This window comes from Acomys russatus, chromosome 27, assembly GCF_903995435.1.
Source record: "Acomys russatus chromosome 27, mAcoRus1.1, whole genome shotgun sequence".
In the NCBI taxonomy this organism is placed as follows: Eukaryota; Metazoa; Chordata; class Mammalia; order Rodentia; family Muridae; genus Acomys; species Acomys russatus.
The window spans coordinates 16,372,807-16,385,688 of NC_067163.1; the positions used below are offsets into that span (position 1 = coordinate 16,372,807).

Genomic DNA, 12,882 nt, shown 5'->3' on the forward strand with positions numbered 1-12,882 from the left:
TGTCCTCTGGGAGAGGCTGGCAGAACTGAATGACCCTGGCAAGCTGAGCATGGATCTTTGGGGTAGAGAATTTGCTTAACCTGTGAAAGGCTATGGATTCCATCCTGCTGGAAAAAAAAAAAAAAAAAAAAAGATTCCCTGGCATCTTCTTGCATATGTCCAGGGAGGTTTATCAGGGCCTCCGTGTTCCATGTGACCTGAAGCGGTGATCTAGTACTTCCTTTCCCTCCTTCTCTCCCTCCCTCCTTCCCTCCCTCCCTCCTTTCTTCCACTGTGTAGACCAGGCTGGCCTTGAACTCACAGAAATCTGCCTGCCTCCAGAATGCTGGGATTAAAAGCGTACACCACCACATCTAGCATGGCTTGGCTTCTATTTCTTGACTTGATGGCCATAGTTCCAGTCAGCTTGGTACTTCGTTTGTACACAAAGCGTAGTTGAGGAACTATAGGATAGGCTCCAACGTCCCATCACTATAACAGAATACCTGAGGCTGTCAAATTAGAAAGAGAAAAAAGTGGGCTGGAGCCATAGCTCAGACTTTTAAGAGTCCCAAAGGTTGGGAGTTCAATTCTCAGCAACCACACGATGGCTCGCAACCATCTGTGAGATCTAGTACCCTCTTCTGGCCTGCTGGTGTACATGCAGGTGGAGCACTATATACTAAATAAATAATTCTTTTTTTAAAGAGAGAGAGAGAGAGGCCGGGCATTGGTGACGCACACCTTTAATCCCAGCACTCGGGAGGCAGAGGCAGGCGGATTGCTGTGAGTTCGAGGACAGCCAAGGATACACAGAGAAACTCTCTCTCAAAAAAAACCAAATTAAAAAATAAAAGAGAGAGAGAGAGAAAAAAAAAAGTTTATTTAATGCTCAGTTTTATAGGTTTCAGGCTATGGCTGACTATTGTCTTTGAGCACATCTTGTGACGGGATGAAAACAAGTGTGCCGAGTTTGTTTTTAGAGGGGAAATCCCATTTACTCTTGGTCAGGAACAGAGAGGGTAAAGAGGGGTGTGAGGCTGGATTCTTTTACTGCCTTCAAGGTGTGCCCCCACTGACTTAAAACCTCCCATGAGGGTCTATCTCTCCATTTGTTTGTTTGTTTGTTTGCTTGCTTGCTTGCTTTTTTGAGACAGGGTTTCTCTGTGTAGCCTCGGCTGCCCTGGACTCGCTTTGCAGACCAGGCTGGCCTCGAGCTCACAGAGATTGCCTGCCTCTGCCTCTCTGAATGCTGGGATTGGAGGTCTGTGCCACCACACTCGGCGGGAGGTCTGTCTCTTAAAGGGCTCATCACCTCCCAAAAGTGCTCCAGTGTTGGGATAGGCTCAATTCTCTTTGCACCTTAAGAAACACCCTTCCGGACTTGTAGGAGCCAGAGGGGCCAAGGGCATCACAAGAAAACCCACAAAATCAACAATCCTAGACTCACAGGGGCTCTCTGAGTCTGAACCAACAAGCAGGAAGCCTGTATGGGACTGACCTAGGCCCTCTGTATGCATGTTATAGTTGTGTGGATGGGTGATTTTGTGGGACTCCTAGCGGGGGATTGGGGACGCTGTTTCTGATGGTTTTGCCTGCTTTGGGGACCCTTGTCCTCCTACTGAGTTACTTCGTCCAGCCTTACTATGAGGGGAGGTGTCTAATCGTATTGCAACTTGATAAACCATGTTTGGTTGATCTCCCTGGGAGGCCTGCCTTTTTCTGAAGAGAAATTGAGGAGAGTGGATGGGGAGAGAGGAGGTGGATGGCGGGGGGGGGGGGGGGGGGGGGGGGGGAGGGGAAACTGCAATCAGGATGTAATATATGAGAGAATGCATTAATTAAAAAAAAAAAAAAGTATCATTCTGGGCAGGTTGAGCATGGAGCATGAACACGGTGCACTTTTTCCTCGCCCCTCTCCTGTCCAACTTCTACAGCTGTTGTTTCTTTCCTCAGCGTCAGCTTGTGAAGGCGGATCAGGCTCAAGGTGGAGGATCCATGGAGGTGTGGAGCCTTCTCACCGACCTCTGACTGCAGAACTGGGATGTGGGGCTGGAGGTGCCTCCTCTTCTGGGCTGTGCTGGTCACAGCCACACTGTGCACTGCCAGGCCAGCCCCGACCTTGCCTGAACAAGGTAAGACAACAGGCCCTGAACTGAAGAAACAGGGTGGGCTGCTGGCATGGTGGTGATGCAGTCAACCGGAAACTTCCTCCCTGGCGGAGCAAAGGGCTCCTTCCCCATTAGAAAAATGCCTAAGGTACCTGGGCTGGTTTGGGCTTGGTTACATATGCCTATCTTTATTAGAGGCGTGGGTCATGAAGACTGGTGAGTGACATCTGCTTGCCAGAGGTGGGGTACTTGGGAAATGCTTTCTTTCTGGAGAAACCATGTAATCAGGTCTTTAACTCAGCTGATCATAAAAAGGGTTACAATGGGAAAGAGTGACACGAATATAGATTTGGAAGGGCGTTCTATAGTAAGAACTTGATAACAGCCTCTGGCTTCCAGCAACATATCTTCTATAAGGGTGAGCAGTCCCGAGCACGTGCCTTTTTGGACTTTGTCTCTCAGGTCTCATCTGGGGACCTGATGAACAGTTGGCCTTGAGGTGGCCTGTTGGGAGGACTTGGAAGAGACGGAGGGAGGCCCGATGCCACACAGGAGCATTCTGAAGCCCGCTGGCTTCTGAGGGACTTGCAGGATAAATGTTGGGACTTTTCTGCTGTCAACATGCCTGAGAGTTAGTGCCTGGTCACAGAGAAGGCTGGCATATAGTGGTTTAAAGACTTGGGGTGTACATGACAACAGTGGCTGTATCTATAGCGCTGTCATTCTAAGGTGTCAGGGACCTGTTGGACGATCGATGGGTGAGCCTGTGATGAGGGTGGTGAGAAAGCTGGGAAGAGCCTGTGAAATGTTCTAAACGGTGCAGTGGCTGAAATGGGCATGTTCACGTTGTATTTAGTAGCAGAGCCAAAGACAGATATGAGCTAGAACATGCTGGAGACTCAAGAGGTCAAGAGAGGACCTCTTTAGGTATAGGTATATGTATATAGTTACCATCAAGCAGTGGAAAGACAGTAAATATAAAGCAGACCGTATTTATTTACTAATGGTTTATTTATTTTGTTTTATGTGTACGAGTATTATGCCTGTATGTATGTATGAATGCGTGTGTGTGTGAGTGTGTGTGTGTGTGTGTGTGTGTGCACACGCGTGTGTATACATGCATGCATGCGTGTATGTATGGTGCCTGCAGAGACCAGAAGAGGATTCATGGATCCTTTGGAACTGGAATTAAGAATGATTGGTGAGTGTTGAGCATTGGTGGCTCATGCCTTTAATCCCAGCACTCGGGAAACAGAGGCAAGTGGATGTCTATGAGTTCGAGGCCAGCCTGGTCTACAGTGCGAGATCCAGGACAGCCAGGGCTAGGGCTACACAGAGAAACCCTGTCTCAAAACAACAAAACAAGAAAAGAATGAGCATGAACTGCCATGTGGATGCTGGGATCCCGCTTCCCTCTGCGAGAACAGCAATTGCTCGTCACTGCTGAGCCATCCCTCCAGCCCCCAGCAGACCATAAAGGGGAGCGTTGTGCACAGAACCAGAGGAAGCTCATCTAGGAAGCCAAGGTCGGGCTCCCTATGGTGTCACAAGCCTTTAATCCCAATACTTGGAGCTTATCTTGGAGTCTGAGGCTAATTTGGTCTGTATAGCCAGCCAGTGCTACATAGATGCTGCCTCAGAAGAAAAAAAGGAAAGAAAGTAGGGAGTCTTTTATCATTTTGTTTTTGACATAAGATCTTGCTGCGTAGCCTTAGCTGGTCACACGATCCTCCTACCACAGCCTTCTGAGTGCTGGGATTGCAGGTATTTGCCTATAATCTTACCTCAGGTACCATTCTCCAAGTGGGTTAATGAAGGGCATTCATAACATTGAGAGGTTTAAGATGTAAGGACAGTGGTGTTGCTCATTGCGTAAATAGCTGGGGAAAGCAACACCTGGGGAAACTGGATTCAGCTGGCATGTGCAAAGCTTACATCTCGCTAAGGAACTTAGTATACTTAAATGGTTCTTGCTGAGAAATTTGGAGTTTACTGACATGATCCAGTTTTCAGAAAACTGGCATGCATTATGTGACAAGTCATTAAAAATGGAAACAATAATAAAGGATTAAATGTCACAGTACAGATAAAATACTTCCATGCAAAGTGTGAGTAGCTGCTATTGCATCTGCCACTGTTGTCACGAAGAGAGAGGGAAAGTTGTATTGAATGTCAAGTCAGCAGGAACCAGGGACAGTAATGGCACTCTAGAAATAGAATCCATGGGGTTAAGTAGTTGGATGCCAATTCTTCCTGCCACCGCTGCCGCTCTTCTCTCCTCATCCTCCACCTTTTTCCTCTTCCTTTTTCTAATAAACTCTTTGCAGCCCAAGAAAAGAAAGCAGGCAGCTCAGATCTTGTCTGTGGCACTTGCACGCAGGCTCTGAAAGGTCCTCACGCCAGGGATTTTAAATGATTGCATTTTTACCATATTTTACATGCATTGGTGTTTTGTCTGTATGTGTGTCTGTGTGAGGGAGTCAGATCCACTGGAACTGGAGTTACAGATAGTTGTGGGCTGCCATGTGGGTGCCAGGAATTGAACCCCAGTTGTCCTATGTTCCTTTTTGTTTTGTTTGGTTTGATTTGGTTTGGTTTTTCAAAACAGTGTTTCTCAGTGTAGCCTTGGCTGTCCTAGACTCCCTTTGTAGACCAGGCTGGCCTTGAACTCACAGAGATCCGCCTGCCTCTGCCTCCTGAGTGCTAGGATTACAGGTGTGTGCCATGGCGCCCGGGTTCATCCTACTTTCTTAACTGCTGAGTCATCTCTCCCAGCCCCAATGTAAAGAATTTTAAGTGGAGGGAGAAAAGTCACTGAGGCTGCTGAGTGTGTGGACCCAACAAGAGAAAGAAAGCAGCAGCAAGGATAGAGGGCGGAGCGAGGGGACCTAAGATCTTTTTGTTTGCTTTCTGTTTTGTTGTTGTTGTTGTTTGTTTGTTTTTTGAGCCAGGGTTTCTCTTGTTTGGCCCTGACTGTTCTGGTACTCCGTGGAACCAGGCTGGCCCCCGAGACATCTGCCTGCCTCTGCGTCCCGAGTACTGGGATTAAAGGTTTGTGTCACCACCCTCAAACACAGTAACGGTTCTGGGAATAGAAGGGGAAGGAATAGGGGGCAGTGGGTGGAGGAGGGCTACCAGGCTGTATAGCAGTCAAGGCTGAAGTCAGTTAATTGAACTATAATTTATGTAGTATAAAACGTGCCAATTTTAGGCAGGTAGGCCAGTGAGTTTTCGTAAGTGCTACACCCCACATGACTACCCTACCCCCAGTCAGGAGATCAGGTTATCATCCCAAAAGCTTCCCCCCTGTTTCTTCCAGTCACTTCCTGTCACTGTACACAGTTTTGCTTCTAAGATCTCGTGTGATGCCCATGTGGGCCACTCTGTATTATTTCTTTTCTTTCTTTGTGACAGGGTCTCACTATGTAGAACTGGCAGCCCTGGCCCAGTTCTTACCTGCATATAGCCCAGGCTGTCCTAGAACTCACAAGAGATCCACCTGCCTCTGCCTCCAAATGCTGGGGATTAAAGGCGTGGGCCACCACGGCCTGCCCCTGGGGTCACTTTTGCGGATGATGAGAACCAGGGTAACTGTGAGTTCAGCAGAATCACCTCTCTTGGTGTAAGCTCATTTGGAACCTCACAGATAGGCAAACATTGTAGCCTTGGCCGCGCTGATTCTTAAGTAACTATTGTCTTCAAAAACAGTTGCAGTCTATGTGACAAGGATTGGTCCAGAAGTTAAAAACAAACCATCCCAGACCTTGCTTGCTTGCTCTGAGGAGCTTTGGGAAGGCTTTGGGGGGAGGGGGAGAGGAGATGGCAGCCCCTCCCCTGATTGAGCACAATCCTGGCAGTCCTTGCAAACGCCCCTGAGGGACCTGGGAGGCCTGCAGTTTCTGGCTGTCCTTACAAAGTTGATTTAATAAGGGTTCCAGGAAAACCAGTCCACAGTCCACCCCCCCTCTCCCCCAGCCGCTTCTCTCCCGCTCCTTCCTGCTCCCACTTGCCATAGTACTGAGTCTTAAGTTTGTTTCAGATCAGGCTTTGAGGTTTGTGGGTAAAATGAAATTGGGACACAGGCCCGGGAGGGGAGGGGTGGGGTGGGGGGCGCAAAATACCCCCTTTCCAAAGATAAGAACCAGTTTAGGAGGAGTCAATCTGAGCTTGAGGGAGGCTGCTTCCATGTATTTTTCTCTCTGAGAAGAGGACTTGAGGAATGAGCCAGTGGGTACATCAAGACCTTTGCAGGCCACTTGTGGTAGTTGGGCAGCCCAGCCCTTCCTCCTCCTCAGGGTCCTCAGCACCTCAGATGGAGCACAGAGTGTAAGACTTCCTCCTTCATCCACACAAACCTGCAACTCATAAGCGATTTAATGGCTGAGATTTTACAGCTCCTCCCACCCACCCAGATTTGAGGGAGTCTGGTGCCCCCCCGCCACCCCCCCCCCCATGGAAAGGAGGAGAAGTTACATAGAATAGAAAAAGCCGCACGGCTCTGTTGCTGGCCGCAGGCCGCCTGTGTACCACAAAGCGAGGCTTTGTCCTTGTTCTGCAGAAACCTGTGCCTATGGGGGAAAAGTCTGGGGGTGCTGCCAAAATCTGGCCCTGGCCTCAGTTGTAGTTCCCTGGTAGCCCTCCCACCCCAACCCCACTAAGGCTCCTGCGCTGCCTTTTGGTCCAAGAGGCATTGAAGCCTAGCTGCCCCGCGAGCCTTTCACTAATAGCCATACTGTAGTACCGCTGCTGTAGCCTGTTGGTGTGGCCAGAGGAACAGTGCCACATAGCTGTCCTGGAACACATGGGGGAATGCACCCCCCCCACCCCCCCACCACCCCACCACCCCCAGGAAAACTTTTTGTGGAAAGGCCCTGTTTGTCTCTAACTCCGCACTGGATGGTGGAAGATTCCAGAATGAGATTGGAATTATATGAAACAAAAGGTGTTGAACGACAACCTTCACCCCCCACCCCCACCCCCTTTTCTCTGAGATGTGTTCTAAGTCGCCTGGTTTCCCCCAAAGGGCCAACCTTGTCACACACCTCCTCCCCAGAGTAAGTACCAGTGCCTCTGAAAGGTACTTGCTAGTGGAGGCCGGTGGGGGGGGGGGGTGGGAGGGAGGGAGGGAGGTAGAAGAGCAGTGCTCAGGCCCGTGAGAGAATGTGAGGGCACTCACGTGTCCCCTCCGCTCAGCAGTGAGGCCAGGGCAGCAGAGCCGCTCAGGGCTGTGTTCTTGGCTCAGGCTTCTGCATTGCTACACCATTAGCTTCACTGATTTTCCACTCTGGCTTTGCCAGCCGCTCCCTAATGTCAGGCCGGAGGAATTTCTCAGGGAAGAAAGAACAAATGGTTGTCCAGAGGACTTACTGTTGTGGGGGGGGGGGGACAGGGAAGGGAGCGAGCGCCCGGTGGTGCAAAGAATCGAGCCAGGATTCTGTCACCTGGTGTCTGGGACTATCTGTGGGGAGGGCAGAACTGGAGGGAGACATCCTTCCCGGGAGGGTGCCGTCTGCTGCACCTAGTGGGTCATCCCTCTGCTGCACCTAGTGGGTCATCCCTCTGCTGCACCTAGTGGGTCATCGGGTCCTAAGCAGGTGGTTGATTACTCCTGTCAGGGAGCAGGGGGGACTCTGAGGTGTAATAGCCGGCCTTGGAGAAGTGCCCCATCTGGTGAATCATTATCCAGGAGGTGAGGGCCAGGTCAGAAGCCTGACTGGCAATTGCGTCCTGTTTTCACAGGGCCTCGTTCCTCTAGGCGATTGGGTAGGCTGTCCCCCACCCCCACTCCCACCCTCAATACCCACACCTTTACTTCCCTTTTTCCTGGGACCTGGAAATGAGGCAACCTGTTCTCTAACAGGGAGAGACCCAGGCGTGGGGGCGTTTTGTTTCGCTATCCTGGTTTTCTGCTTTTAGAAGATGGCCTTTCCCAGATTCATCTCAAAGACTGTCTGCCTCCCCACTCCTCCTCCTCCTCCCTCCCCTCCCCTCCCCTCCCCTCCCCTCCCCTCCCCTCCCCTCCCCTCCTCACTTCTCTGGGTTTCAAGTAATTTAACTGCCTTACCTGGGCTCCTAAGGGCCCCAGGGCAAACTCCAAGTAATTCCTGTAGGTTGCTTGGTGGTTCTCAGCCTGTTGGGTTGAGACCCCCACAGGTGCTTACCTTTTTTTTCTTTTTTCTCGATCCTCCAAAGTAACTGCTAGACTCTGGCTGCTCATCTGCCCGTTCTTTCACTGATTTCCATCCATCTACCCAAATATGTTCCTACTTTTTCCTTGAATGTAAAATGAACCTTATACATGACCACTGCATGTCCATCGCGTATCAGACACCCTGCATATCAGACATGTAAGCTGTGATTCATAACAGTAGCAAAGTGACAGTTATGAAGCAGCAACAAAATAATGTTATGGTGGGGGGGGGGTCACCACGACATGAGGAGCTGTATTAAAGGGTCTCAGCATTTAGGAGAGTTGAGAACCACTGCCTTAGGAGGAGCCTTTTGGGGTCTAGGCTGCCTCTGATTTTTATTTTGTCTGTCCACCTATGGCATGGCCAGTAGGGAAACAGACATCTGGACCTCTTGTCTGGGAGTGGTGTCCTGCATACTGAGCAAGGCTGGGGTGAGAGCCGAGACTCACTGTCCTCCGCTGCGCTGCTGTGCTGCAGAGCCTCCTGGGATGGCTTGTGTAAGATGGGGTGATTCAGAGGCAGTGGCCCTCTTGATTAGCCTGAAGCAGCTGTTTCCCAAACCCTGAATGTGTAGGCAGAATGGATGAGAGAGCCTGAGGGTTCAACAAAATGTAGGCGTGCTGCCTGTGAGTCTGGGAAGAAGAAAGCATCAATACTGAAATTTTAAATGGTTAATTAGCAAGGAAAATTGAGTCCAGATCTTACCCTTTTGCTCACTGTCCTCCATAATTCCTTAATAATATATACTTAATTCTTATCTTAAGATTTTGTTTGGGTTCACACTAAGATTTTATTTAAACGGCCACCTCTTTCTTGAGGTTTCTTTCATTCCCATATTATTTTATGTGTATGGGTGTGCACTATGTGTGTGCAGTGCTTGCAGTTTCTGAAAGGGCCAGAAGAGGGTGCCATCCCCTGGAGCTGAAGTTACAGATGGTTGTAAGCCGCCACGTGGATGCTGGGAAATTGAACCAGGGTGTCCTCTGCAAAAGTGGCACATGCTCTTAACCACTGAGGCATCTCTAGCCCCATGTCTCCATATTATTAATGAGCCCCAGGTGCCTCTTTTTTCAGCTTCTAGTTGAATGCTTATTTTTTTCTGCTGTACAGTGTATATTTCTAGGCAAATCTCTATGAGTTCCAGGCTAGCCTGATCTACATACAAGCTTCAGGACAGCCAAGACTACAGAGAAACCCTGCTTCAAAAAACGAAACAATTAAATAAAATAATCAAAACAAACAAGAAAACTTCCAATACATTATTTTCATATGTGTTTATAATAGGAAACTACAGACCTGTGTAGGCAGAAAAATAATAGATTCTCATTGTCAACAATAATCACAGTTGACTTGAATCTTTTTGTGTGTGTGTGCTTATATTTGAGAAATGGAATTTATATTTATACTATACATATTGGCTTGTAACTTAAGTCTGTGTTCCTATACAGATTTTTTTTTTTTTTTTTTGTAATAACTACATAGTATTGCATTGTGTGAGTTTCAGAATTTTTACCTACTCTACTATCAGGAAATAATTTAGGTTATGTTTAGTCCTTTTTACTGTGGCAATTTCTATTTGTTTGACTGATTAATTTTGAGGCAGGGTTTCTCTGTGTAGCCCTAGCTGTCCTGGAACTCTCTCTGTTCACCAGGCTAGCCTCGAACTCAGAGATCCAACTCTGCCTCCCAGTGCTAAAATTAAAGGCATGTGCCACCACTGCCCAGCTGCTTCCACCACCACCCCCACCCCCACCCCCTAGCCCCCCTCCCACCCCCGACCCAGCACTCCAGAACTGTGTTATAGCTCTCACTAGCCTCCTGGACTTGCTGTATAAACTAGGGTGTGATTAAAGTCATGTGCCATCTCTCTGGGACTGGGAAGTTGGTGCTTTTGGCAGAAGGTGTTACACTACAGCCCAGGCTGGCCTAGAACTAACTGTGTAACCCAGACTTGCTCCAATTCTCTAGCTGTAGCCTTCTGAGTGCTGAAATTATAATTCTTACAAATAAAACTTGCCTATGCACCCAAGGACGGTTACATTAAAGAATGTTTTGAAGCCTGTCTTTTGGGGACAGGGGGTGGGGGGGTGCTGTGTGCACACACACTGCTGTTTGCATGCACAGGGTCGTAGAGGTCACAGGTTTCATTGAGTGTTTTTCTTATTTTGAGACAGGGTCTCTCCATTAAACCTGGAGCTTACCGCCAATTAAAATCTAGACTGGCTAGCCAGCTCCTCCTGCCCACCTTCCCAGTGAGGGCCTCACTGCCAGGCCCAGCTTTTTACATATAAGTTTTAGAGATTGGGGTTCATGTGGCAAGCGCTTCTCCTACCTGAGCCATCTCCTGGGCCTTCATTTTAAAAACTTTTAATTGCATTACTGCATCAAATTACCTCCCAGAAGTAGAACCAGTCAAGTTCTTTTAAAGTAATATTTAATGCTACTTATGGCACACGCACACTTTGTATGCTTTGCACTTTTGCATCTTTATGATGATCCCATAGACAGTTTTAAGTCCCATAATCAAAGGGAGATATTGAGGTTTCAGAAGTCCAGTAACAGGGGGCTAGCAAGATAGGGTTTTTTTTCATAGGTCATGGTTTTTTAGAGGTTTTTTGTTTTTTTGTTTTGTTTTTTAATTATTTTTACCTGCATTGAGTGTTTGCTGGTATGTAGGTAAGTGTACCTACCACATGCATGCCAGGTATCCTCAAGCCAGAAGTCGTTGCATCCCTGGAACTGGAGTTTCAGACAGTTGTGAGCTACTTACCATGTGGATTCCGGGAACAGGACCCAGGCACTCTGAAAGAGTAGCAAATGTTCTTAACTGCTGAACTGTCCCCTAACCAGTGTAGAACTGTTTGGATGGAGACTGGCTGGGGCTATATATGAAGATCCTGTGTCAAAAACTAGTCGAGGCCCAGCACGATGTGGCATACCCTTAATCCTGGCACACAGGTGGGTCTGAGAGTTAGAGGCCACTGGGGTGGGGGGGGGCGAGGGGGAGCCGTGGGGCCGGGGGGTGGGGTGGGGGAGGGAGCGGGAGACAAGGCCAGCTCTGGTCTCACCTGAATTCCAGTAGAGGCATGTGGATCTCCATGAGCTCCAGGTCAGCCAGCACTACATAGTGCGACCCTGTCTTTAAAAATCAAGAACCAGGAGCTGGAGAGATGGCTCAGAGGTTAAGAGCACTGGCCACTCTTCCAAAGGTCCTGAGTTCAGTTCCCAGCAACCACATGGTGGTTCACAACCACCTGTAATGAGATCTGGTGTCCAGAAACACATGCAGGCAGAACATTGTATACTTAATAAATTAAAAAAAAAAAAAAATCAAAGACCAGGAGCCGGGCACAGCGGTGCACACCTGTAATACCAGCACTCGGGAGCCAGACAGAGGCAAGCAGATCTCTGTGAGTTCAAAGCCAGTCTGGTCTACAAAGCCAGCCCAGCTCAACCAAGATTATCCAGAAAAACCCTCAAACAAACAAAAACCCAAGGACCAGGGCTGGAGAGGTAGCCCAGAGGTTAAAAGAACTGACAGCTCAGGCAGAGGAGGACCCAGGTTCTGTTTCTGGCTCACCGCCAGTGATAACTCTAGTTCTAAGGGACTTGCCTGGTTCTTCTTCTTACCTCCTCGGGCACTGCACACGTGTGGTACACATGCACACTCTCAGGCACACACACATATGCACATAAGATTTAAAAAAAAAAAACAAAGCAAGGATCTGTAGCACAGCTCAGTGGATAAGGGCACTGGTGGGCAAGCCTGGCTGCCTGAATTCAGTCCCCAAGACACATGCGGTGGAAGTGGAGAACCAAATTCTGCAGGTTGTTCTCTGCCTTCTACATATGTATGTACCTAGGTACCACGTAATAGTGCACCGAGAAGAGAGTGTTAAAGTTTATTTAACTGTCTCTCCCCCTCTTTTGCCCACTTGGACTGTCTGTATAACCTTTTAAAAGGAAAAGTAAGTAAAAAGTCTTAGGGTCCCTTTATGAATGCTGGAGTGGGTCCTTTCTACCCTCCTCATGGGTCAGGCTTAATTTTGGCCAGTATTAGGGTTTTTTTAGATTTCTTTTTTTTTTCTTTTTTTTGTTTGTTTGTTTGTTTTTTGTTTTTGTTTTGCAAGGCAGGGTTTCTCTGTGTGGCCTTGGCTATCCTGGATTCGCTTTGTAGACCAGGCTGGCCTCCAGCGATATGCCTGCCTCTGCCTCCCGAGTGATGGGATTAAAGGCATGTGCCACCACGCCCGGCTCTTCCTCCCTCACCCCCACCCACCCCCTCTCTTTTTTAAAAACAAGGTTTCTCTGTGTATCCCTTGCTGTCCTGGAACTCAGTCTGTAACAAGGCTGGTCTGGAATTTATAGAGATCCACCTGCTTCTGCCTCCTGAGTACTAGGATTAAAGGCGTGCATCAGCACTATCTGGGTTCTTGAAACAGGGTCTCTTAATGTCCTAGCTCTCAGAGCTAGCCTTGCAAACCAGGCTGGCTTCAAACTCAGAGATTCATCTGCCTTTGTCCTTGGAGTACAGAGATTAAAGTGATATGCCACCGTACCTGGCAGCATTGCTTTTTAATGGATGTGGCAGATACAATAAA

General features: G+C 48.5%; 1 protein-coding gene across 7 annotated transcripts in view; it reads left to right on the forward strand.

Moving 5' to 3' along the window:
• The first annotated feature begins 1,920 nt into the window (after nucleotides 1-1,920).
• Nucleotides 1,921-12,882, forward strand: part of Fgfr1 (fibroblast growth factor receptor 1) — a 45,435-nt gene continuing 34,473 nt past the window's right edge. For 4 of the 7 annotated variants that reach the window (XM_051170052.1, XM_051170053.1, XM_051170054.1 and 1 more), the window contains exon 1: nucleotides 1,921-2,114. In XM_051170052.1, the coding sequence (XP_051026009.1) occupies nucleotides 2,024-2,114 (91 nt within the window). In that variant the 5' untranslated portion in view covers nucleotides 1,921-2,023. The remainder of the gene's footprint in view (nucleotides 2,115-12,882) is intronic. The other 3 variants (XM_051170056.1, XM_051170057.1, XM_051170058.1) reach the window with 1 other exon arrangement.